Source organism: Scyliorhinus canicula, chromosome 3, assembly GCF_902713615.1.
Source record: "Scyliorhinus canicula chromosome 3, sScyCan1.1, whole genome shotgun sequence".
NCBI lineage: Eukaryota > Metazoa > Chordata > Chondrichthyes > Carcharhiniformes > Scyliorhinidae > Scyliorhinus > Scyliorhinus canicula.
The window spans coordinates 193,604,763-193,632,447 of NC_052148.1; the positions used below are offsets into that span (position 1 = coordinate 193,604,763).

At 45.3% G+C, this 27,685-nt stretch overlaps 1 protein-coding gene across 1 annotated transcript in view; it reads left to right on the plus strand.

Annotated features, from left to right (window-relative positions):
• LOC119963198 (reelin domain-containing protein 1-like) overlaps nucleotides 1–27,685 on the plus strand; it is a 65,805-nt gene that overhangs the window by 16,875 nt on the left and 21,245 nt on the right. Inside the window, exons 2-3 of the mRNA XM_038791941.1 lie at nucleotides 6,802–7,024; nucleotides 25,526–25,748. Coding sequence (XP_038647869.1) covers nucleotides 6,802–7,024; nucleotides 25,526–25,748 — 446 coding nt within the window. The remainder of the gene's footprint in view (nucleotides 1–6,801; nucleotides 7,025–25,525; nucleotides 25,749–27,685) is intronic.

Below are 27,685 nucleotides of genomic sequence, written 5' to 3' on the forward strand. Positions count from 1 at the left end.
CAAATCTCCTTCCTCTTTCCCCTATATTGACTGAGTCTCTCTCCAATTGTCACTCGGTGTGAATACACCCAGCATCTTTACAACAACTCCAAACAAAACCTTTTCCTTTTGTCAACTCTGCTTCTGAAATAATATGACTCCTGTAGCTGAATTAAGAATAAAAGTAAGTTGTGAATCTTTGACTCTCTATTTCTATTGTGAGTGCTGGAATTTTATCTTTAGTCCCGTTATTCTCATCTTTCATGTGCTGTTAATCTTGCTCTCTGACAAAGTGTAACTTTTGATCTTCCTGCTTAATAACATTAACTTGTTTCCAACATTGTTCATATGCACATTCAAGGATTTCTAAACACCTGAACTAGCTCCAGATCGACCACAACTTGACCTGGTGCATGGCTGTGACCTTGAGCTTTACCAGTCACAGAGGTATTAATGTTTCCTCTTCTCCTTCATGTCATCTGGTTATGACCGACTTGTACTCACGTATAGCACTTTGACTGGGAGAGGGGTCATTTAAATGGCTAATGGCTGCTATGACAATGGTAATATCTAAATTTCTGACCCTGAGAATGTGGACTTGACTACTGTGACCTAGATCTTGCTGAAATTATAGAATTTACGGTGCAGAAGGAGGCCATTCAGCCCATCGAGTCTGCACCGGCTCTTGGAAAGAGCACCCTACCCAAGACCAGACCCCACCCTATCCCCATAACCCAGTAACTCTTCCCAACACTAAGGGAAATTTTGGACACTAAGGGTAATTTATCATGGCCAATCCACCTAACCTGCACATCTTTGGACTGTGGGAGGAAACCGGAGCACCCGGAGGAAATTCACGCACACACGGGGAGGATGCGCAGACTCCACACAGACAGTGACCCAAGCCGGGAATCGAACCTGGGACCCTGGAGCTGTGAAGCAATTGTGCTATCCACAATGCTACCTGGAAATCTGGAGGTCCTGCCTTGCTGATTCAGGAAATGAATTCCCTTGCAATTTACAACCGTCTCTTTCTGTCATTTCCATCACTGTGGTCTAATCCTAGGCCTCCTTCCATGTCAACTTATTGCTATTGCTCAAAGCTTGGTCTGGATTTTATTGTTCTTTAGGCCCCTGGAGAACAAATCTCTAAGGGTGATTTTTAAGCACATGCCGTACCTACAGTGACAAGACAGTTTCTTTAATTCAAGGCTGTACTCTGCAGCATTCTCACTTGACAACTGTTTCCTTTCATCCAATGCAACTGTCAGTGCAATCTCAGTCATGCCATAATATGAATCTAAAATCCCATTAATTTCAGATTAGCCTGTAGCACCAAGGTCTAGAGGGCGATATTATTAGACACCACCTCAAGAGCTTCTGGGCTCATTATCGCGAGGGAAACATTTGCTTTATCCCCATTTCCTATTTCATTTGCTTTCAACCAAACGTCTAACCTTCATTCATAAATATACCTGCCCTCTTTGTTAGAGTCGAGTTCTCCCATTGTCCCCAAATACGTTGTTACGGACAGGAGAGACAGTTCAAACTGCACTGATTTGCTCTTACCACCTGCCTGTAAGAAGAAGGATGTTTGAGTTAGTTTTAAAGAATAAGCAGTGGCATGTTTTCCTAATCCTTCATGTTTTATGATCTAATTTTACTAATAATCCCACAGTGAACCCAAATCAGGTTTAACTCAGCAGGTTAGTTTAATTTCCACATTCCAAAACCTGCGAAAAGGAATGTCCGCATCTCCGCACATTCACGCAGTAAAGGGTGAGATAGAGAAAAGGAGGTTTACAATACAAGGGCCACAGAAAATTCAATATTGCTTCACACGAGTTGCAGAGACCTAAGTCCGAGCCCAGTAAGGAATTTGTTCTCCTCAGCATTTGAGTTCGGCTGACTGAAGGCGGCATTGTTTGATTCGTTTTTCACGGCGACCGGCGATTCTCCAGCCCGGATGGGCTGAGCGGCCTGACGAACCCGACCGGTTCACGCTGGCGCCAACCACACCTGGTCGCTGCCGGTGTGAACATCGCGCGACAGGTAAGTGTGGGGCCTGTGGGGGGCGGAGAGAAGAACGAGCACCACGGGCGTGCTCGGGAGGTGACTGGCCACCGATTGTCGGGCTGGCGTCTCTAAGAGACGCACTCTTTCCCCTCCGCCGCCCCGCAAGATCAAGCCGCCATGTCTTGTGGGGCAGCGGAGGGGAAGACGGCAACCGCGCATGCGCGAGTTGGAGCCGGCCAACCAGCACATGCGCGGCTGATGTCACTTAGGCGCGCCATCGCGTCATTCTCAGCGCGCCGCTTTGATGCAAGCATCAAGGCCCGGCGGCCGAGTTTCTCACAACGCCGCTCCTAGCCCCCTGGGGGGGGGGGGGGGGGGGGGGGGGGGTGAATAGGGTGCGAGAAGCGGCCTCCGACGCCTTCGTGAAACTCAGCCGAGTTCACGACGGCCTACCCGATGCCGCGCAGGAGCGGAGAATCGCGCCTAATGTCTCAGTAGACCCACTGACTTCACTAGCAAGATTGGCTTATCAAATGCAAATGGCATTCATATAGCTCCTTTTGAAATTGATCTGAACAGATAAGACGTTCCTTCGACACAACAAGTTGTGTTATTCCAGAAACTGAGAAGAAAATTTTTATGTTCTGGAGAAAAATTCAAGTTTGAAACTTTAAAAATCGTAATAAAGATGAGGTTTTTAAAATACATACAGTGTAGGGTTTCTTTTACTTGTCAGAGGAATCCAACAACATCTTCAGTACCATTTTATCAATTAATGATGACCTATTGTCACAAGTATGAAGTTACTGTGAAAAGCCCCTAGTCGCCACATTCTGGCGCGTGTTCAGGTAGGCTGGTACGGGAATTGAACCCATGCTGCTGGCCTTGCTCTGCATCACAAACCAGCTGTCTAGTCCACTGAGCTAAACCAGCCCCTATTACGTACTTTGCTGACTCACTGTGTACTTGAATATGATGTGAATGTGGTATAATATTTCAAATTGCTCAAACATCCCCAAAATGACCTTCAAGTATATGTCACAATGTTTTTCTGTCCTTAATTCCCCAAATTAAATGCAAGAGAAAATTTCATCTGAACCTCGTCACCGTCTTTCTGTCGTGTTTGTATGCACTGAGTAAGACAAATATGTGCTCAGCTGCAAGCAGCCATTATTGAGGCTGCTTTATTTCCATCTCCCCAACAGGGAGGGCAGCAGAGAGGGCAATATATTTTTTTGAAATATTCTGATTGAAGTTTTTACATATTATACACTATGCAAGCAGCAAGGGTAACTGTGCTAATTATGGTGGACATATCAATTTCTTTGTGTGAACCCCCCCCCCCCCCCTCCTCCCCCTTCTCTCATTGTTTCAGGGTCCTTTCCTGGGCACTTCACTGTACAATGGATAGTTCTTCATTATTTAAAAGTGGGTGGTGATTCCCTGTCCCTCTCACTTTTGTTGTTGCCCCCCCCCCCCCCCCCCCCCATCTCTTATCAACCTTACCTTGGGGGTTCCTTTTCCTGTGTTCTTGGTCTAGGTTCTCTGGCCTGTTTTTTTCTGGTTCCCCTCCTTTTTCCGGTAGCCTCACCCCCCACTTTCCTGCCTGCCTTTCCTGTTTGCTCCCTGTCGTTCCATTGGCTCCCGCGCAGAGACATGCCCCCCACCCGTTCTATTAGCTGTTGGCTTCAAACAGGTCCTGGAACAAGTTGGTGAATGGCCTCCATACTTTGTGGAAGCCATCCTCTGACCCTCAGATGGTGAACTTGATCTTCTCCGGGTGGAGAAGTTTTGATAGGTCTGCCAGCTAGTCTGCAGCCGTGGGTGGTACTGCTGATCGCCAGCCGAGCAGGATTGTCTGGCAGGCGATTGGAGAAGCAAAGTCAAGGTCGTCAGCCCTCTTTCCCCATGAATAGCTTGGCTGGTCCGATACCCTGAAGACTGCCACGTTTGGGCACGGCTCCACCCTCACCTCCACAACCTTGGACATTGCCTTGAAGAAGGCTGTCCAGAACCCGACAAGTCTGCGGCATGCCCAGAACATGTGGGCATGGTCGGCCAGACCTCCTTGGCACCATCCACATTTGTCCCCCACGTCTGGGAAGAGCCTCATTCTGGATCCTGTCAGGTGCGCTCTGTGTACCAATTTCAGCGGCATGAGGAGGTGAAATTGGCTCTGCACAGTGCTGCACTCCAGAGACCCCACCCTATTTCTGGCTGTTTCGTTGGAGGTCATTTATATCTGATTATGATAAGAGAACATCAGACAATCTGCTGCAAGTAGTTTGCGCAGAACACACTTGCCGCGTGTGACGGAGGTTGTGCTGTGATGAACATAAGTAACTGTTTCTGTATTATTTTAATACCACGGTTCAGATAGAGTTTATGGCCTAGAAATGTTATGACACGTTTTCAAGTGTGAACTAAATGCCTAAGCATCCACCATGGGAGGGAGGGTTTACATGGTCACTGCGGGCTGGAAGTATGCCACGTGCCGTACTCATGATGTCAGAGGCACATGCCTGAAACAGACGTTGGACTTTTGAAACTGATGCTGGGCCAGTTTGGTTCAGCGCTCCTGAAAGGGACTACCGAAAGCCAGCAGCAGCCAGTAAGTCTTTAAAGAATTATTGAATGTGGTACTGTGAGGAACACGAATGCTCCAACCAGAACTACAGCAGTCTTAAAGACCGTTGCCAGCCCCTGTTTGGTTCGCTGTGGTTCCTGATTTCTTCCCTGCCTCTCTTGAGACACCCTAGTAACTCTTCCACAATCCAAAATCAAATTCCTCTGCTGGCAAGTTGCATGGGGATATACATAGGCATCAGCTACTCACTGACTTCATGAAAATGAGGCCCTAAATTAGGTGGAGCTGAGGCCTATCCATTCTGTCACAATGTTCCTTGTGCCAGGTTTTCACTAACAGGCTGATCTGAACCAACCTTTAAGACTACATATCTTATCAAACCATAGAATCATAGAATTCACATTGCAGAAAGAGGCCATTCAGCCCATTGAGTCTGCACCGGCCCTTGGAAAGAGCACTCTACCTATGCCCACACCTCCACCCTATCTCCGCAACCCAGTAACTCCACCCAATTTAGCATGGCCAATCCACCCAACCTGCACATCTTTGGACTGTGGGAGGAAACCGGAGCACCCGGAGGAAACCCATGCAGACACGGGCAGAACGTGCAGACTCCACACAGACAGTCACCCAAGCTGGGAATCGAACCTGGGACCCTTGAGCTGTGAAGCAACTGTGCTTACTACTCTGCTACTGTGCTGCCCCGTCACTTACATTTGATACGGAATACGATGGCAGGCATCTGCTCTCCCCTCTCCCACAGCTGAGGAGCATCAGAGATATATTAATATGCCAAACCTTATGTTTCAGCTCCTTGGTTTTACAAATTCCAGGTTTCATTTGGCAGAGCAATGGATTGTCTCCCTGCTGTCAAACCCCATCAACTCCACTCCCTGCTGCCTAACTCCAGGACCCTCTGCTCAGTCCTATAAAACACCAGGATCAGCCCCCATTGTTACCAAAGCACTGGAGCACATTGAATGGAACCAAAGCTCAGAACCATTACCAATATCACCAAAGCCTAGATACATTCTTGAAGTTAGCAAAATGCAGAAGTACATCTATAGCCGATTTACCCTGACAATGCTGCTAAACAATAGGGGTGGCATTTGAAAAAACAAAATTAAAATTGGATGCGTTCAATATGAGCAGACAATGCACTCTACCAGATTACAGCCCAGGTAGTGAACAGTGTGATGTTCCTTGTATAGTCCTCCAAGATAGCTAAAAGTTGTAGCATTTACAAAGAACATCAAGCTATGTATTTTTTAAAAAGCTGGTTTATTTTACACTACTTTAAATGGTTCATACACTCTACTAAGTAATAGTTAACAAAACAACAGTATTAAATCTATGCTACAGTAATCTATAATGTGTTTCTAATAGAACTAACACTATCTCAATCTCTCACCATCCTTCTCCATCAGCTTCTCCCAGAATGCTTAGAGTCGCAGCCTTTTAAAAGACTACTCAGTGATGCCATCTAGTGTTGAGATACATGAACAGCAGCTTCTAAACCCTTTACTCTCCTTAGATTATACATATCATTGCAAACAGGAAAATCCATATCCAGATGTTTATGTCCAAGTCTGTCCTGGAACCATTTGTGAATCTATTATTCAATAATTCTTGCATGCCAGTGCTGAGTATTCTCAGCTTTCAAACGGTAAGTGATACGACTGAAATACATAGTCAAGTAATATCTTTAACAGGCAACGGACAGCATGGTAGCACAAGTGGTTAGCACTGTGGCTTCACAGCGTCAAGGTCCCAGGTTTGATTCCCCGCTGGGTCACTGTCTGTGTGGAGTCTGCACGTTCTCTCCATGTCTGCGTGGGTTTCCTCCGGGTGCTCCGGTTTCCCCCCACAGTCCAAAGACATGCAGGTTAGGTGGATTGGCCATGCTAAATTGTCCTGAGTGTCCAAAAAAGGTTATTGGGTTACGGGGATAGGGTCGAAGTGAGGGCTTAAGTGGGTTGGTGTAGACTCGATGGGCCGAATGGCCTCCTCCTGCACTGTATGTTCTATGTTCACTGTTATCTTCGAGGGGAAGAAGATTTGAGAGCATCTACTACTCAAGATTGACCACCCTGAACTAAACTTCGTTAGTTGTGATAAGAAGCTACTGGGCTGGCTGGTCGTTCTTGACCTGACGCCCTTTTAGATGTTTGAATTTCCTTATGTTGCTTTAATATGTATTTCTGACTGTTTCACAACAGATTGTGTTGAAAATGTTGAGAAGTCATGTAGCTCTGCTGGCCTGGATGCTAGGTGTGCTTTGCCTGGTCTCTCTCAGCAGTGGATTCTCTCATGGTGCAAGTACCACTGCCTGTGTTGACATGAAACCAAAACACATCAGTGCTCATCCACAAAATCCACACAGCAACTTTATCAGTGTGCACACCGACAAGTCTACCTACCTCCCTGGGGACAAAATACCAGGTAAGAAAATCTGATTATAGGTGTCCTGTGTTAGAGGGCAACATATAATTAATCATAGTTAATATCAGGTGTCAATATTAACTGTCATAACCTACATGGGAAGAAAAATATTTTTTTAATGGCGATCCAATGTTACAGAGTAGATAAGAAATGCCACGGTTGAGAAAAGGCAATTTAGCCCACTGAAACGGATTCTACCGGATACATTTGAATAACACCAATATTGTGTCTCTATAACCCTGACTGGCAGATTATTGAAAACATTATCACTCTTTGATCAAAAAACTTCTTCCTGATATTAACTTTATTATATTTTCTACTTATACCTTCTAGTCCGACTTTCATGGTAAACCTGAAGTAATGTTGTAGGCTGATTTGTAGATAACATTTTATATATTGCAGATAATTTCATTTTCACCACAAATATGACAAAGCTCTGTTGCTGATTTTTCACCTTGTTGCAATGTAAATGCATTGTCTAATTGTATTGACCAAGACTGAACACAGTGTGTTGTTCCTCGTGTCTTAATAAAGCTCGTAGTCTCAAAGGTGGAGAAGATGCTTTATTGTGAATTTGTTCTGTCTTCAGAGCTTAACTTACGGCTACCTCAAATGCTGCCTGCATGTGTCTGTGTCCTGCTACCAGTTCTGCCTTCCGTGAAGTGTGAAGTGTATTTATAGCTCTTCCGTGCTCCCTCTAGTGCTTGCTCAGTTGTATTGCATCTACACTGATACACAATCACCACATCCCCCCTTTTTTCTTTACATATTTTCTGTACATCGTTAAAGAAAATTGTACAAAACAGTTACTTATGATATGTGTATCTATACAAGTGATGGTGCTATTGCATATTTTACAAAGCCAATTTATATTTATGAGTCCAATCTTAATAAAAACATTTATGAGTGCAAACTTGATGAATTTGTTCACTGAGTTTTTTCTTTTGTTGTTGTTGACGTGGTGATATTGCTATTGCAACTCCGTTGTGAATGTTGTCGGTGTTCTTGTTATTTTAAGTAACCAATACGTCATCCCAAGGTTTTTGCATGGTCGAACCACTGATGTTGACTGACATGGACTTTTTTCTGTGCTTGTGGTATCGATTTAGTATGTCATCTGCCTTGAAAGCTGGTGTGCTTGCTTGTTCTGGAGCAGATGTGAGTTTGTGCGATTCATTGTCATCCCATGGCATGTTTGTAGTCTTGTCATTGTTTTGCAGTGTGCTGTGGCATTGTCCTTCATGTGCAGAGTTGTACCATTTTGTACAAGTCGTTGTTTCATTGCTGTTGTTTCTGTCGTTCCTGCCTTTGTTGTTTTCGTTGCCGTTCTTGTTGCTGTTTTTGTTGTTTCTGTCTTTGTTGTTGTCGCTATCTTTGTTATGCTTCTTGTTGGTTTTGTGTTCTTCTTGTGTAGTTTTTGTTGGTGCTGTTGTTGTTCTTGTTTCTGCAGTGCTTCTTGCGATTTTTGTTCTTATCGCGCTTCATGTTGCTTTTGTTCTTGCTGTTGTTGTTCTCGTTTCTGCTGTGCTTCTTGTGGCTTTTGTTTTTCTTGTTATGCTCAATGAGTGTCCCGTGTGGATAATTTGAGTCATTGTCACAGTTATTGGTGCGAGTATCCTTTGTGGAATCTGTTACATTGAACGTTTCGTCTCGAGAATGGCGAAAATGATCTGATGTTGTATTGATGCTGGTGACATCAGTCATTTGTGGTGGATTTGATTCGTCGTCTTTGCTTTCTTGGTGCTCCTCTTCTGGAGTCAAATTCTTCACTATTTCATTTGACGTGGTCTCTCTGGACTCTTGGTGCTCCTCTTCTGGAGTCAAAATCTTCATGGTTTCTGTTGATGTGATCTCACTGGACTCTTAGTGCTCCTCTTCTGGAGTCTAAATCTGCATGGTTTCTATTGGCGTGGTCCGGATCCTCAGACATCATGACGCTCGTGACGCCACGCGTAGGAATCGATTGCGCATGCGCAAATCGGCCTTCCTTTACTGTGCGGTTTTGTGACCACTGCGCACGCGCGGCTTGCGCATGCGCATAACGATCAGCAACACAAACTTTTTTAAACTGACGCAGATTTTAGTTCTTTGTCTGCCAGAGATTGTAAAATGTGCTCCGACGCCATTTTATCGCGGATTTCAGCGTTTTTTCTTTCTGAAAGTTGTAAGTTACCTTTTCCTTTCGATCTGGACTGGATTTCAGCATTTTGGCTTTGTGAAAAATTCAAGTTATTTCTTCTTTTTGATCTATACTTTTCACTCGCGATTTCTTGACTGAACTCTTTCTGTTTTGACAGTGATTGTTTGAGTTTTGCATCACTCAGACTCTGTGCAGTTTGGCCTCTGAGCATACCGTGCTGTTCAAATTCCATACAGTACTCTTCGAAATGTTTTAGTATTATTTGTAAGTTGTTGCTGTCTTCATCTTTTGAGTATTTAAATCCATGATATACTTTCCTAGCATCATGTCCTGCGATGAGCATTGCTATTTTAATTTCGTCTGAGGCTGCTGCTACATCATTTGCTATGATGTAAAAATCGAACATTTGTTTAAATATTTTCCAGACATTTCTTACATTGCCGGTCATGTCCAGCTGAGGTGGGGTTCCAAGCCACATCCTCGAATAAGCGATGTCTTCCCAAGTTGAATGTCCAGTAGGAGTTTTTCTTGCCATTTTGGTCTTTCTGTGTCTGCAGCTGAGTTGTCTTGTAGTAAGCGTCTGAAGTCACTCCTTGGTACCATGTGTTGTTCCTCGTGTCTTAATAAAGCTCGTAGTCTCAAAGGTGGAGAAGATGCTTTATTGTGAATTTGTTCTGTCTTCAGAGCTTAACTTACGGCTACCTCAAATGCTGCCTGCATGTGTCTGTGTCCTGCTACCAGTTCTGCCTTCCGTGAAGTGTGTCCTCACTTCCTGTCCCTATGTATTTATAGCTCTCCCGTGCTCCCTCTAGTGCTTGCTCAGTTGTATTGCATCTACACTGATACACAATCACCACACACAGTATGAGAAGGAAAATGTCTTTCCGAAGTTTAACTCCTGTAGCCTTGATCCCCAAAGTCTCCTGGGGGATTCAGCCAATGTTATGCTGTAATTGGCAAGAGCGTTAGAAGATGGCCGACGGACTGTTTTGGGAGCTTCTAATAATAATCTTTATTATTGTCACAAGTAGGCTGAACACTGCAATGAAGTTAATGTGAAAATCCCCTAGTCGCCACACTCCGGCACCTGTTCGGGTACACTGTTGCAATGTAACGCAAATAGTGACAATAGACTGGGAAAGGTCTCTTTACACTGGGAATTTTCATTCCCAAGCCTGGATTGTGGCCTAGTGCATCATGTGAGTCTGTTACAATAAATGGGTTGAAATACTCCAATCTTCAGCAGGTTGGGTGTGGGTCTCAGGACTGTACGAGCTCCGCCAATGGCTTCCGTTTGGGTACAAACATCAATGGTGCCATTGGGTGGTTATGGGCCCTACTAGTGGGATTGGTGGGGGATTGGAATGGGTGTGGGCCCCACTGGTGGGATCTGGGTGCATCCAAGAAACCTAGGCACCTGAGGAAAGTATTTAAAAAATTGATTTGCCCCTTGTTTGTGGGTGATGGAGACCTGAAGCAGCGAAGTATAGGGGTCAATCTCAGTCAACTTCTGACATTGGATCCTGAGGAATTTTAACCCTTTATATTGAACAATATTTGCTGTTTCACAATATCTATTAACTTGTTCATTGATTTATCTCCAGCAATTAAACACCTTTCATGGAAGTACAAAAGAGACACCAAAGAATATCAAGGACTGCTTACTGCTCTAAATAAGATGTTGCAAAGTTACATAGAACATAGAGAAATACAGCACAGAACAGGCCCTTCGGCCCACGATGTTGTGCCGAACTTTTGTCCTAGTTTAATCATAGTGTCCAAAATTCTATGATAATCTAAGGGCAATTTATCATGGCCAATCCACCCAACCTGCACATCTTTGGACTGTGGGAGGAAACCAGAGCACCCGGAGGAAACCCACGCACACACGGGGAGGATGTGCAGACTCCACACAGACAGTGACCCAAGCCGGAATCGAACCTGGGACCCTGGAGCTGTGAAGAAATTGTGCTATCCACAATGCTACCGTGCTGCCCTTAAGAACAAATTAATCTACAATCCATTATTCTACCATAATCCATGTACCTATCCAATAGCCGCTTGAAGGTCCCTAATGTTTCCGACTTAACTACTTCCACAGGCAGTGCATTCCATGCCCCCACTACTCTCTGGGTAAAGAACCTACCTCTGACATCCCCCCTATATCGTCCACCATTCACCTTAAATTTATGTCCCCTTGTAATGGTTTGTTCCACCCGGGGAAAAAGTCTCTGACTGTCCACTCTATCTATTCTCCTGATCATCTTATAAACCTCTATCAAGCCCCTCATCCTTCTCCGTTCTAATGAGAAAAGGCCTAGCACCCTCAACCTTTCCTCGTAAGATCTACTCTCCATTCCAGGCAATATCCTGGTAAATCTCCTTTGCACCTTTTCCAAAGCTTCCACATCCTTCCTAAAATGAGGTGACCAGAACTGCACACAGTACTCCAAATGTGGCCTTACCAAGGTTTTGTACAGCTGCATCATCACCTCAAGGTTCTTAAACTCAATCCCTCTGTTAATGAACGCTAGCACACCATAGGCTTTCTTCACAGCTCTATCCACTTGAGTGGCAACTTTCAACGATCTATGAACATAGACCCCAAGATCTCTCTGCTCCTCTACATTGCCAAGAACCCTACCGTTAACCCTGTATTCCGCATTCATATTTGTCCTTCCAAAATGGACAACCTCACACTTGTCAAGGTTAAACTCCATCTGCCACTTCTCAGCCCAGCTCTGCATCCTACCTATGTCTCTTTGCAGCCGACAACAGCCCTCCTCACTATCTACAACTCCACCAATCTTCGTATCATCTGCAAATTTACTGACCCACCCTTCAACTCCCTCATCCAAGTCATTAATGAAAATCACAAACAGCAGAGGACCCAGAACTGATCCCTGCGGTACACCACTGGTAACTGGGCTCCAGGCCGAATATTTGCCATCCACCACCACTCTCTGACTTCTATTGGTTAGCCAGTTCGTTATCCAACTGGCCAAATTTCCCACTATCCCATGCCTCCTTACTTTCTGCACAAGCCTACCATGGGGAACCTTATCAAATGCCTTACTAAAATCCATGTACACTACATCCACTGCTTTACCTTCATCCACATGCTTGGTCACCTCCTCAAAGAAGCCAATAAGACTTGTAAGACAAGACCTACCCCTCACAAATCCGTGCTGACTATCCCTACTCAAGCAGTGTCTTTCCAGATGCTCAGAAATTCTATCCCTCAGTGTCCTTTCCATTACTTTGCCTACCACCGAAGTAAGACTAACTGGCCTGTAATTCCCAGGGTTATCGCTATTCCCTTTTTTGAACAGAAGCATGACATTCGCTACTCTCCAATTCCCTGGTACCACCCCTGTTGACAGTGAGGACAAAAAGATCATTGCCAATGGCTCTGCAATTTCATTTCTTGCTTCCCATAGCATCCTTGGATATATCCCGTCAGGCCCGGGGGACTTGTCTATCCTCAAGTTTTTCAAAATGCCCAACACATCTTCCTTCCTAACAAGTATCTCCTCGAGCTTACCAGTCTGTTTCACACTGTCCTCTCCAAAAATATGGCCCCTCTCGTTTGTAAATACTGAAGAAAAGTACTCGTTCAAGACCTCTCCTATCTCTTCAGACTCAATACACAATTTCCCGCTATTGTCCTTGATCGGACCTACCCTCGCTCTAGTCATTCTCGTATTTCTCACAAAGCAAACAAAGCAAGGAATTTGTTCTGATAATACCTTTCTCAGAAATTGAGTCTTGGCATCCTTCTGATAGGAAAATACAAATATGAATGTATGCATCCTGGTTTAGCACAGTGGGCTAAACAGCTGGCTTGTAATGCAGAACAAGGCCAGCAGCACGGGTTCAATTCCCGTACCAGCCTCTCCGAATAGGCGCCAGAATGTGGCGACTAGGGGCTTTTCACAGTAACTTCATTGAAGCCTACTTGTTATTATTATTATTATTATCCTTGATGCAAAGTGCCTGAATATTTTGAGGCAGAGGATCCAATTTGAAATTTTCTCCAGAAATTTAAGAACTCATGGGTGAGAAACCCTCAAGGGTGAAATTGGGCTTGGTAGCACTTGTTTCTTGAACCACTATAAGGCTCCTTCTGGTTCCAAAATGGTGGTTGTAGCAGATGTTCACATATTCTGTGCCGGATTCTGTATTGATAAATATACTGGTATGTGCAGCTAACGGCCACTGTGAGTATGCAGGACAGACAGATTGTTATGTTGTTATGATTCCTTTAAGGACCAGTGACTTTTTCTTTAAAGTAGACAAAGTGTGGGATCCCAGGTATTTACTAAGAGAATAAAGCTACAAGATTCCATAATTTTAAATATAGAAAATGAACTTTACTATACAAAGTCAGAAAAGTAAAGCAATTAGAATATCTAATTTATTCAGAATTAACATGAGATAAATATGAATTATGAGACAAATTGTGGCTGAACACAGCAAAATGCACCTTCGTAGCAGCTGTGCCCAAGGCAGATCTCATGGATTTACCAACATCCGACCCAGATGTCAGTGTCCATGGTGAGTTTCACAGTCTCGTGAAAACTTTGTCTCCTTTATGAGGGATTGTAAATCTCCACTCTCGAAGATAGCCACTCCTAATCATACTACCTCAACAACTGCACACCCCCAATGGTCCAATCTCTTCTCCTGAGACTGCCTTCCATGGGAGTCACAAAGCTCCACTCCAGAATCCACTTTTTGGCACAATTTTGGCTCTTTAGCAGAGTGTTAGCTTCACTGATCTGATACTGCTCCTGTGTTTCTCTGAACTCCAATTTCACTCTTCCAGATCTGCTTCTGAGCCCTAAACTTTTCCATCACGGATGAAGTAACCTTCTGGTACCTTCTTGGACTTCCCTCAACTCTCTCTACCTGGAGTCTGCTAACAACAGCACTTTTACTTTTGCTGCCTCTTCTGCCTCCTGCACACCCAGTCACATGGGCTTAACCTTTATCACCACCATGGGCCCCACAGTCAGGCTTCTGTGCTACCAATGCCACGGGGGCACCCTGATGATCTCTGAGAAAAGAGCCCAGAATGAGCTGAGCTGATCCTGTCACCTTGCTGCCTTCTGTGCATGTGCCAGAACTCATGGGCTTGCCGGGAAATGAAGTCCTTGGCCTTGGCCTGGAATAAGGTTAGTTCACATTTCTTGACAAGGTCAATCAGTGGGCAACTACTGATTCTGGACTCTGTGGACACATGTCAGACCCATGCTTGGCCTTTGTCGGGCTAAACCCCTGACATTGACATCTGTGACTATCTATTCCCACAACCTAGGGGCATGTGTCCGGAAGGACATCTCTCATCCTGTTCACCTTTTCCACTATGACCTCAAATGCCATGTCCAAAAACCTTTTCTCTCCCACAGTCAGCCATTTTTGATTGCTGCACAATACTATTCTCAAAGATCTCAGCACCTCCAGCAGCCACCATACACCTTCAATTTAAGAGGTGTAAATTAGTTTTAAGCAGTACGATCCCACTTTAAAAAAATATATATTTTTATTCTCCTCCTTTTTCACATTTTCTCCCAAGTTTAGACCCACCAACAATAAACAATAAGCAGTAACGTGTACAATGTCAATCCCCATATCAACAACAACAATCCTATCCATCACCAAACCCCCAAACATTAGCCCGCATGTTACCATAAACAAATAACAAAAAGAAATCAGGGATCACCCATAGTCACCATTCAGTCCCTCTCCCTCCAACCTTCCCAAACCCCCCCCCCCCCCCCCCCCCCCAATGTTCGATGTTATCCAGTTCTTGAAAGTGCACAATGAATAAAGCCCATGAATTGTAGAACCCCTCTCTTCCCCTCAGTTCAAACTTAACCTTCTCAAGAGTCAAGAATTCCAACAGGTCCCCTCACCATGTCAGGGCACAGGGTGGAGAGGCTTCTCTCCATCCCAGCAGGATCCGCCTTCAGGCGATCAACGAGGTGAAGGCTACAGCATCTAGTACCGTCTAGCTTTAAATGGTGCTGGCAAGTAATGATATTGCCCCCCGCCCCCCCGATGATTTGTACAATGGGGTTAGCATTGGTTAGATGCAGAAAACGAGGAGGTAGCATGAGGTTGGCAATATGTCTGCATTACATTGACTGCTATGGATTAATTGCATCTACCTGTGTCTGTTCTTTGGGGCTGTTTCATTTAATTTCCCTTGTCTTCTGAGGCCCACAGTACAATATGAGCAAAATCTGAGTCTTTCTTGTCACTAGATTTCTCACTTCCTCTTTGTATTAGGGTCATGTCAGTATTCCCGCTGGTGAGGACCCGCCAGTGGGTGGAAGGAAACTGGCTGCTGGTGCAATTATACAGGGTCGAAATTCTAATGACGCTCCTGCTGGAATCTTGTGTAGGCTGGGCAGAGGTTTCTGGGATAGATCCCAGATCAGATGAGTTTCTGCCTCATTAACAAAGCTAAACAGAATTCCCATCTGGAAAAGAATGGGCTCATTATCCGCACGGCACTACTGAGCACCAGATATTCCTCTGGTAGACTTTGGGGTGTGTAAGTTTTATGGCAGTAATTGTAGGTGTGGTTCCAGGTCACAATCTGAGCACTTGGTAAAATAATCTTGCTCATTGCAATCATATCCAAGAGAGTTTGAACAGCAGGAGGCCTAGAATGAAGATATTATCAATAGTCCTTTCGGTCTTTGGCTTAATTGGTTTCTATCTCCTCTACTTGGACTGGAAGGGTGCCACTCCCAGAATCTGTCAGGTGGGCACCCTTGTTCCCTCACTGTCGGTGTCAGTACCTGAACCTCATATTCAATAACCCCGTATGTGGCATTTTGCAGCATCAAAGTAGCAGGAGGAAGTTCTATTCTGTCGGACTGCCTGCAGTGCAATAGTGCCACTCAATGACAGCATCCGTTTAAAATGCTGGATGGTTTTGAAGAAGTACAAAGAATTTCATGATCCTGACAAGGAGCAGAAGATGTACTGCTGTGGATCTGTTCCTTCATCACTGCTGCATTGATTATCTTCACTGCGGTGGCCATTTATATATTTAGGTTTGTATCATTTCCCTATTTTAACAGGTGTAAGTATTTGGTATTGCCAAGCCACAAATGACAGGGGGTTTGAGGCGACATTTGCTGTGAAAATGATGGCAGATGATTAATACAGCTATATGATTCTCACCCATCTTCCTAATCTGAATAATCCTGTCAAATGGGCGCAAAATCAGGGGGGAATCCTGCCTACTCAGACCTAACCGAGAATATAGGATTCTTTAATCTGCCGCGGGAGTCACGTGCTGATGGTCCAGTCTGTACGGTGCAAGGAATATCTCTTCCCTGAACATCGTACACACAATACTTTCCACAACCTCATCCTGCACAGGTGCCCAAAGATCCATGTGTCAAGAATCGGCCTGTTCAGTCAGATGAAGTTCAACGGCAGAAACCAAGGACACTGAATTGATATCCTCAACTCAAGGGATAGACACCACCACAGCAATGACAACACAAAATACAATTGATGCGACCATCAATTCACTCGAAGACTCGTGTCGAAGTAAACAGTGGTTTTAATCAACTTACAACTCTGCCTGCCTGCGACTGGTACAATACTGAAGGCGGTCCCGCAGGTCTGCTGCTCTTATACTTCCTCTAAAGGGCAGAGCCATGGGCGGAGCCCGTACATGCTCCAACATCTCCCCCTGTGGGTAAAGCCACACAATGGCCCATAGATGGAGCCCACAGGGTTAATAGCATAGTATAACGCAATACAGTATACTGGTGAATTAACAGTATTTATACATTCACCACCTGTAAAAAAAATTAAGTCCGGCGGGGGTGACGGGTTCACAAATTCAGTTGGTCCGGCACCCAGATCGTACATTGCGATCGCCGAAGCACTGGTGTCGAAGTTCAGAGGTGGTGAGGGTGCGTGAAAAGAACGCTACCAGCCTGCCTGCTTGGTTAAGGGTGGCGGCGAGAGCGACCTCTGGAAGGGGACAGACTCGTCCACCGCACGCATGGCAGCTTTGGCGATGTCCACCTTGATGCAGTTGAAGGCCTGGCGAGCCTCGGCTGCCAGTGGGAAAAGGGTGGCCTTAAATAGTGGGCGGGCTTTGTCTGAATACTGGGGGACCCACTGGGCGTAATAGGAAAAAAATCTAAGGCATCTCTTGGGGGCCTTGGGACAGTGAGGGAGAGGGAGTAGTAGGAGGGGGCGCATACGGTCAGGGTCGGGCCCTAGGACCACGTTTTTCATGACGTAGCCGAGGATGGCTAACCTGATTGTGCAGAAAACGCATTTCTCCTTGTTATAAGTGAGGTTAAGTTTTTGGGCGGTTTGGAGAAATCGGTGGAGATTGGCGTCGTGGTCCTGCTGATCATGGCCGCAGATGGTGACGTTGTCCAAGTACGGAAACATGGCCCGCAGCCCGTACTGGTCCACCCTTCGGTCCATCGCTCATTGGAACACCGAAACCCTGTTCATGACGCCAAAGGGGACCCGGAGGAAATGAAAAAGTCGGCCGTCTGCCTCAAATGCCGTGTAGTGGCGGTCCTCCGGGCGGATTGGGAGCTGGTGGTATGCAGACTTCAGATCCACCGCGGAGAATACGCGGTGCGTAAACCGGTTAATGGTCTGGTTGTAATCAACCACCATCCGGAACTTTTCCCCGGTCTTGACGACCACCACCTGAGCTCTCCAGGGGCTATTGCTGGCCTCGATGACTCCTTCCCGCAAGAGACGCCGGACCTCGGACCTAATAAACGTCCTGTCCTGCATACTATACCTCCTGCTTCGAGTGGCTACTGGCTTGCAATCAGCGCTGAGGTTAGCGAAGAGGAGAGGAGGGTCGACTTTTAGGGTTGCGAGGCTGCACATGGTGGGAAGGGGCAGGGGTCCGTAAAAACTAAGAGTTAGGCTCCTGAGATTGCACTGAAAGTCGAGTCCTAAAAGGAGAGGGGCGCAGAGGTCTGGGAGCACATACAATTGAAAATTAGTATACTCGACACCCTGTATCGCTGAGGTTGCAGTAGTGCGTCCTTGGATTTGTACTGAGTGCGACCCAGAGGCGAGAGAGATTGTAAGTTGCGTCGGGAATATCGGGAGCGAGCAGCGTCATACCAGATCCGGGTGAATAAATCTCTCGTGCTCCCGGAGTCTAACAGGCAAGGTGTCTCGTACCCGTTAACCTGGACGGCCATCATGGAGCTCCTGAGGTGCTTGGGTCGCGACTGGTCCAAGGTGACTGCACTGAGTTGAGGGTAAACGGCGGCGTGATCGGCGGTGCTGGGGCGGCTCCGCGATGACTGTCCGTGCAGGTTGTACGCGTCGAGTGGCGTAGCAGATGGTGGCAAAGATGGCGGCCCCCGTTGATCGAGCGTGGCGGGCGGTGAGGAAGAGGGCATCCAAGATGGCGGTCCCCATGGATCGCACATGGCCGGCCGCGTGTGGGAGGATGGCCAAGATGGCGGCCCCCATGAGTCGCACGTGTTGTGTGGAGTCGGCAGACACACTGCCACATTACGGGGTCTGCAGGCTGAGAGTCAGTGGATCGGGTCTGTGAGTTTGAGCGTTTAGGCTTGGCCAGGCAGACCTTGGTGAAGTGTCCTTTTCGCCCGCAGCTGCTGCAGTTTGCGTTGCGGGCCAGGCAGTGTTGCCGGGGGTGTTGAGGCTGGCTGCAAAAATAGCAAGGTAGCCCCCCATGATGAGCGGGCAGCCGCGCGGCACAGGCCTGGGGTAGTCTCTGGTCGGGGGCCCACGAGGGAGTCGCGTGGTCGGCGGGGAACACAGTGAGACTCTGAAAAGCGACCTCCAGCAAGGTCGCCAGTTTTACCGTGTCCTCCAGGACCTGGGCCCCTTTTTCGAGCAGGCGCTGCCTCACATAGTTCGATCTGACCCCAGCAACGTAAACGTCTCGGACGACGAGCTCCATCTACTGAATGGCCGTAACGGCCTGATAGTTACAGATGCGCGCGAGGGCTTTGAGGTTGCGCAGATAGTCAACAGCGACTCCCCGGGGCACTGGCTGCGAGTGGTGAAGATATGTCGCGCATAGACCTCGTTCACAGGCCACACGTAGATGCGTTCGAGTATTGCAAGAGCCTCTGTATAGGAGGTGGCTTCGTCGAGCTGGGCAGAAATGCGATGACTCAGCCGTGTGTGGAGGAGACTCAATTTCTGTTCATCCGTGACGGATGGTGTCGACGACGCAGCAAGGTAGGCCTTGAAACACCGAAGCCAATGTTAAAAAAATTATTTCGCCTCCGCGGCCTGTGGATCGAGTTCCAGTCTGTCAGGTTTGAGGGCTGACACCATAGTAGTTCTTTAAGTTGATTAAATTGGTGCGACCATCAATTCACTCAAAGACTCGTCTCGAAGTAAACAGTGGTTTTAATCAACTTACAACTTTGCCTGCCTGCGACCAGTACATTACTGAAGGCGGTCCCGCAGGTCTGCTGCTCTTATACTTCCTCTAAAGGGCAGAGCCATGGGCGGAGCCCGTACATGCTCCAACATCACCCCCTGTGGGTGAAGCCACACAATGGCCCATAGATGGAGCCCACAGGGTTAATAACATAGTATAACATATAACAGTATACTGGTGAATTGACAGTATTTATACATTCACCATAACAATTTGAGGCTTTGTTATGTCACTTGAAATCCTGCAGAACTCTACAATCTATCTTTATGGATTTTCGATAATAACATGAATGTAGTGCGTCTGAATGTACTTTTATCTGAATGTCTCCAATGACAAATGCATGATTCTCTCCTCATTAGTTACTGAACTCCACCTAATTTAAGAAATCAACACCGAAAAGATGCTGCCCGATTAAAGGTTAGCATTTTGAAAAAAGTGAACACAGAAAGCCTATCTTGCATTGGAATGTAAAAAGGGGGTGGGAGTGGGCAGTCGACAGATCTCTATCAAAATACCAAATCAAATTAGTGGGTACAAGAAGTACTTTTAGATTGTAGCTTTTCAGGGAGCCCATTACCACACACACCAACAGATTACAAATACCTTGGGTATCAACCAATGGATAATTTCTTTATGTGTTGGCCTCATCAGCAAGGATTTGCATCTTTGCAAAAAGCGTTTCCAAAATAGATTTATTTCGATAAAAATTAAGATGTAAAATGGTAAAGAATTATTTTAATGAACGAATTGCACAATAATGAAAGTCTATGTAATAACGATTTCCTGCCACTAGATGTAGCTGGTGGACTGTAAGAAATTGCAGACCAGATAGCATGCGAGACTTTGCCTGCCGTTAAAGAGGGATTTCAGGATGAGAAAGAGGCTACATTAAAGACAAAACTTTATGAAATGAATAGATCAAGCGAAAATTGACCTCAAATGTCAAGTTCAAGTTATGATCTATAGTTAGCCTTATTTGGAGTTTTGAGTAATGATCAAACTGAAAAAAATAATGAAATACCTACCAAAATAGCAGGTGATGTAGGAAATAATGACACAAATATTAACCCTTTCTTGGGTCATTTATGGCCATTCAGAAAGTCGCAGAGTATACAAACATTCGGTGACACTGTTATGGCTGGGTATTTATTCCTTGAGTAGTTTTTACAGTTTTTGCTGAATTTAATCCATTTCATTCAATTCACATCATGCTGCTTCATTGCCTCAAGTTAGGCTACAACGTTAAGTTATCCTAGCGTTTAATGCTGGGTCTACTTTTTGTATACATTTTGTGTATATAAATGACTTTGTCTTGGGTATTGACAACACAATTTATTGATGGGAAGGAGGTCTGGCAAACAGTAAAATACTTCAGCAGCAACTTTGATTTAGATAAGACCTTTCATGTAAATGGACACTGAGCCAAACAAAATATTAAGAGGTGTGACCAAAACCTTGCTCAAACTGGTGGGCTTTGAAGAGGGATTTAAAGGATAATAAGATGGAGGGAATTCCAGAGTGAAGGATCTGGGAACCATGACTGCCAATAGTGTGGTGAAGGAAATCAGACAAATAAAGAAATTGTTTGGGGTTTAGGGCTGGCGGACATTACAGAGAAAGGAAGATGCACGATACTGAAGTGATGTAAACACGGAAATAGGAATTTTGAATTTAATACTCGGGGGACCAGGCAGCAATGTAGGTCAATGAGGACAATGTTGGGTAAGTGGGGCTTGAAATGGGATTGGAAATGGGTAACAGAGTTTGGGATGTGTTGAAGTTTATGGTGGTAATTTATTGTGGAGAGGTGCGGGCTGTTACATTTTTGCAGGAAAAACAAAGAATGAGAATCCTAATCGTAGAATCATAAGAAATCATAGAATCATAGAATTAACAGTGCAGAAATAGGTGATTCGGCCCATCGAGTCTGCACCAGCCCTTGGAAAGAGCAACCCACCCAAGCCCACACGCCGACCCTATCACCGTAAACCCACCTAACATTCTGTGTTTGGACACTAAAGGCAATTTAGCATGGCCAATCCCCCTAATCAGCACATCTTTGGACTGTGGGAGGAAACCGGAGCACCCGAAGGAAACCCACGCAGACACGGGGAGAACGTGCAGACTCCGCACAGACAGTGACGCAAGCCGTGAATCGAACCTGGGACTCTGGAGCTGTGAAGCAACTGTGCTAACCACTGTGCTACGGTGCCACCCTTACAGGTGAAGTTTACAGGAGAAGGCATTTTGGCCTCTTGAACCTGCTCCATCATTCCCTAAGATGTTGGTTGATCTTATTGTGGCCTCAACTCCACTTCTGTCTTCCCCCTCATAACCCTTAGTCTCATTGTAGATTATTAATCTGTCTAACTCGGGGCTCGAATATAGTCATGACCTAGCCTCCACTGCACTCTGAAGTCAAGAATTCCAAAGATGAATGACCCTCCGAGAGAATACATTCCTCCTCATTTGTGTTAGATGGGAGATCCCTTATTTTTAAACTGTGTCCCCTAGTTGTAGATTCCCCAACAAGGGCCACCTCCCTCTCAGCATCTACCCTGTCAAGCCCTTTCGGAATCTGAAGTAAGGAGAATATTATTATTCACTGTACATGAGTTGTGCACCACCCAATTCCCTGTATAGCTGTAGCCTCCCTATCACTGTACTCCACTCCCTTCAAATAGAGGCCTGCATTCCATTCCTAATTACACATGCTAGTGAGGGTGGGCAGAGATAATGGCCGGGATTCTCCGCCCCGCCACATTTCTGCTCCGACCGGCTGTTGGGATTCTCCCTTACGCCAGTCGGTCAATGGGGTTTCCCATTGTGGGGCAGCCCCACGCCGTTGGGAAACCCTCTGGCGCCGAGATAACGGAGAATCATGCCGGCAGAGAATCCCAGCCAATGTTTTCACCCGTTAATTTGTCTGTTTGTCTGTAAACTATATCTCAAAAACGAATGGATGGATTTCAATGAAACGTAGTACACAGAAAGGATATAGTCCAAGGAAGAAGTGATTATTATTTTTGTTGATGATGTGGATCTATATGCACATCCTAGAATTTTTTTAAGGATTCATTCATATTAGGAAGCAAGGCAATTTATCTTAGAACTTTGTGGGTTGCTTTATTTAGAACATTATTGATTGCTTTAGAATGTTATTTATTGTCTCGGCTGTTGTGATGGAATTTGTCACAGCTGTCAAAATGTGAACAGATTTTTCAGAGCAGGTTGTTTGTTATGGATTAACCTCATGCCTCCTCAGTGAGATGGAAGATTTTTTTAAAAATGCAGTGTAATTACAGAACATCAACCAGGCAGAAAAAAGCCTCAAGGAAGAGTTGCGCAATTGTAATAATGTGAAGTTAGCACTGTAAGGCGGTAATATGTGCTCTGCTATGTTCCCTCTTCACTTGTTACTTGATTTACCTGCATACAAGTGTTTTGTGATCCATGTACAAGGGCACCCAGATCCCTCTGTGCTGCAGAATTCTGCTTTGTCTCTCAATTTAAATAATATTCTGCTTTTCAATTCTTCTGCAAAGTGGGCAACCTCACATTTTCCTACATTATAGTCCAAAGATGTGCGGGTTAGGTGGATTGGCCATGCTAAATTGCCCGTAGTGTCCTAATAAAAGTAAGGTTAAGGGGGGGTTGTTGGGTTACGGGTATAGGGGGGATACGTGGGTTTGAGTAGGGTGATCATGGCTCGGCACAACATTGAGGGCCGAAGGGCCTGTTCTGTGCTGTACTGTTCTATGTTCTATGTTCTATTATACGCCATCTGCCAAATTATTTGCCCACTTACTTGACCCATCTATTGCTCTTTGCAGATTCTTTGTATCCTCCTCACAACTTGCCTTCCTATGTATTTTTGGACTGTTCATCTAAGTCTTTAATATAGATCATAAATAGTTGAGGCTCCAGCACTGATCCCTATGGCCCTCCACTAGTTACAGTTTGCTATCCTGAAAATGACCCATTTATCCGGATACTCTGTTTTTTTCTCAGCCAAACCAATATCCAGGCTAATATATCACCCCAATACCATGAGCTCTTATCTTCAGCAGTAATATTTTATATGGCACCTTATTGAATATCTTTGGAAATCTAAATACACTACATCTACTGATTCCCCATTATCCATCCTGCTTGTTACATCCTCAAAGAACTCTAAAATAAATTTGTCAAACACGATTTCCCTTTCACAAAGCCTTGTTGACTTTGCCGACTGTATTATGGTTTTCTAAATGTCCTGCTATCCGTTAGCGATGGATTCTAACATCTTCCCGATGACACATGTTAGGCTAATTGACCTATTGCTTGCTGATTTCTGATTTTCTCCTTTCTTGAATAAAGGTGTTCAATTTGCAACTTACATCTGTTTCAAATCTGTTATGACCCGACCAGAATCTGGGGAATTTTAGAAGTTTACAATAAATGCATCCACTGGGCAATATTTACTGGAGGCAAAGGGCGTCTCACATGTCAGCTGGAGAGCTGGTCCCCATATGGCCTCTTTTAGGGAAGGCCTGTCGAATCAAGCACCACTCAGTAACTTAACTGAACAGTGATGAACCTTCCCCGAGATCCAAGCCTCCAGGTAAGGAGGTTCTGCTGCCCAGAGCTGTGGGCAAATCAGAGGCTGCCAGCTGTCATTGCAGGTGGTGCCACTAGGAGGGGAAGGCTGCTGCTGTTTTGACACCCACACGAGGCCTAGTATCAGCATAGGATCCCAGGTCACACCTGAGTGATGGCCGGAGAGGAGTTTGTTATCCTGAAGATCGCCTAGTGGAATTTGTCGAGGAGTGTGGTCAACAGGAAGGGCAAGTGGGTAGCTCTCAGCAAGCACCCTCCTTCCTGATGTTGTGTTCCTCGATCAGAGACTGAGTAAACAACTGCTCTCTCACCCCCAGGAGCCCACAAACAACACCACACAGTTTTGTTAGTTGTGCTCCCTACATAGCAAACACCAAGCCCACCACTGCGTTAATGCCAGCAGCAGGGTGAGGCCCTTAAGTGGGCAGTAAGTGCAGGATTATGTGACCCAAGGGCGGGATTCTGTGATTCCCCCAGGCATGTGTTTCTCGTCAATGTACCGTTCGCTGTGGCAGGATTCTCTGTTCCTGCAGCTTGGCAATGAAATTTCCCATTGAAGACACCCCAGGCCATTGGGAAACTCACGGGCTGTGGTGCACTGCTGGCAGGAACAGAGACTCCTAACGGCTGGAGAATTCCGACCTAAGAGTGAGGAAAGAGGTTAGGATAGTTTTTTTAGTCCAAAACTTTGGAATGGTTTGCAACATATTGGTGGAAGAAGAGATCATTGGACTGTTTAATGAAAACTCGGAAGAATGTTAGGCCAAGATTCAGGTCGAAGAAGAGAGGTCAGTCAGTGGGGTATCCTGACGGCATGGGTTGGCTTGAATGGGAAATTCCATTGACAAGCAGCGGGGGTAGAGGATCGCAACACCGAGAACCATGCAGCTGGGGAACTGGAGAATCCCGCCCTGCATCTGAGAAGGCGCGTGATGGGATTTAATGATAATAAGGATATTAAATTTAAAATGTTGGGAAATGGAACCAGTTTAAGTCTCCGTGCAGGGTTTAGTGCAGAACAGACTACGTCTGCTGATTGCTGGATGAGTTGGAACTTATAGAGGGTGAAGGATGGAGTCCACCAAGGAGAATATTAGAGAAACTGAGCCTAGAGGTAAATGAACATTTGAGAAGGTAAGATGTTGAGAAAAGTGGAAGAATGGGGGAAGAAATAAAACCCATTAAAGAGTGACTGTGCAAAGGAAGATGATATGGCGAGTTTCCAACTGATGTACTGTGTGTTTTGAGAGTAGCTCCTGGATTAAAGGAAAAAGCCTGCTTGCTCCTAACAATGAGGAATATCTCTTATTCTTTACAGTGACTATACGGAGCACACGTGACTTCATGGGTTTCCTGATGCAGGCTCGCCGAGTTGCTGATGACCAAGTGGCTGGGACCTTCATTCTCATTTCGTCTGGGTCTAAACTACTGAAGTGTTCTAAAGATGGAGATACCGTGACCCACTCAGACAAGTCATTGAAGAGAAATCTCTCCTTTATTTGGAAAGCACCAGACCAACTCATGGGGAACATCAAACTTTTGTAATTATTGTCTATGACCTTAAAATGCATGTAAGAAAATTAGCAAAAGCAGAGAAGTCTTGCAATGTTGTGGGTGGAGGTCAATGAAAATACAAATTAATCTTCCATTCACTCTGAAACATTTTCAAGAAAATTGTGCATCAGGGTTAGGTGTCTGGCCAGGAGTGTGTAAGTACTGAGACACTGAACCATTCCAGAGTTGTGCAGATCATAGCTTCAAGTGATATGAGCTTTTACCTGTTAAAAGTTTCAGACACATGAGCTGCATTAATGTGATGTGCCTGAAAAATGGTGAGCTTGACTCTAGTAACGGAGCTTAGAACAAAGTTATATTATGTGCAATCTTTTATGCACATATTTAGGTTTCAGATAATCTTTCTGAAGGGTGGCCTTGTGACTGCTATGAGCAGTACTAATCTTTGTATGACCATGACCAAATGTTTCCCTTGTGGGACAAACTAGAACAGACAGGTGAGCCTAATGTACGGACTAGTGAGCCTAATGTACGGACCGGTGAGCCTAATGTACAGACCGGTGAGCCTAACATATGAACCGGTGAGCCTAACGTCTGTGTTGGGTAAGTTGTTCGAAGGTATTCTGAGAGACATCTACAGGCATTTAGAGAGGCAAGGACTAATTAGGGACAGTAAGCATGGCTTTGTGAGTGGAAAATCATGTCTCATGAATTTGATTGAGTTTTTGAAGGGGTAACCAAGAAGGTAGATGAGGGCAGTGCAGTTGACGTTGTCTACATGGACTTTAGCAAGGGCCTTTAACAAGGTACCACATGGTAGTTTGTTGCACAAGGTTAAATCTCAGGGAACCAGGGTGAGGTAGCCAATTGGATACAAAATTGGCTTGATGACAGAAGAAAAAGGGTGGTTGTAGAGGGTTTTTTAAAAAAACTGAAGGCCTGTGACCAGTGGTGTGACTCGGGGATCAGTGCTGGGTCCATTGTTATTTGTTAATTATATTAATGATTTGGATGAGAATTTTGGAGGCACAGTTAGTAAGTTTGCAGATGTTACCAAGATTGGTGGCATAGTGGATAGTGAAGAAGGTTATCTAGGATTGCAATGGGATCTTGATCAATTGGGCCAGTGGGCTGATGAATGGCAGATGGAATTTAATTTGGATAAATGCGAGGTGATATATTTTGGTAGATTGAATCGGGACCTACTCAGTTAATGGTAGGGAGTTGGGGAGAATTATAGAACAAAGAGATGTAGGAGTACAGGTTCATAGCTCCTTGAAAGTGGAGTCACAGGTGGACAGGGTGGTGCATAGATACATAGTAGATAGGAGCAGGAGGAGGCCTTTTTGCCCTTTGAGTCTGCTCCACCATTTATCACAATCATAGCTGATCATCCAACTCTACAGCCTAATCCTGCTTTCTCCCCATAAACTTTCTCTTGAATATAATAATAATAATTGTTTATTGTCACAAATAGGCTTCAATTAAATTACTGTGAAAAGCCCCTAGTCGCCACATTCCTGCGCTTGTTCAGGGAGGCCGGTACGGGAATTGAACCTGCGCTGCTGGCCTTGTTCTGCATTATAAGCCAGCTTTTTAGTCCACTGTGCTAAACCAGCCCCATATATTCAATGTTTTAGCAACAACTATTTCCTGTGGTAATGAATTCCACAGGCTCACCACTCTTTGTGAAGTAATGTCTCTTCATCTCTGTCCGAAATGGTTTAGCCCAACTGTGACCCCTGGTTCCAGACACATCCACCATTGGGACCATTTTCCCTGCATCTACCCTGTCTAGTCCTGTCAGAATTTTATAAGTCATTATAAGATCCCCCCTCATTCTTCTGAACTCTAGTGAGAACAATCCTAACCTAGTCAATCTCTCCTCATATGACAGTCCCACCATCCCTGGAATCAGTCTAGTAAACCTCTGCTGCACTCCCTCGAGAGCAAGAACATCCTT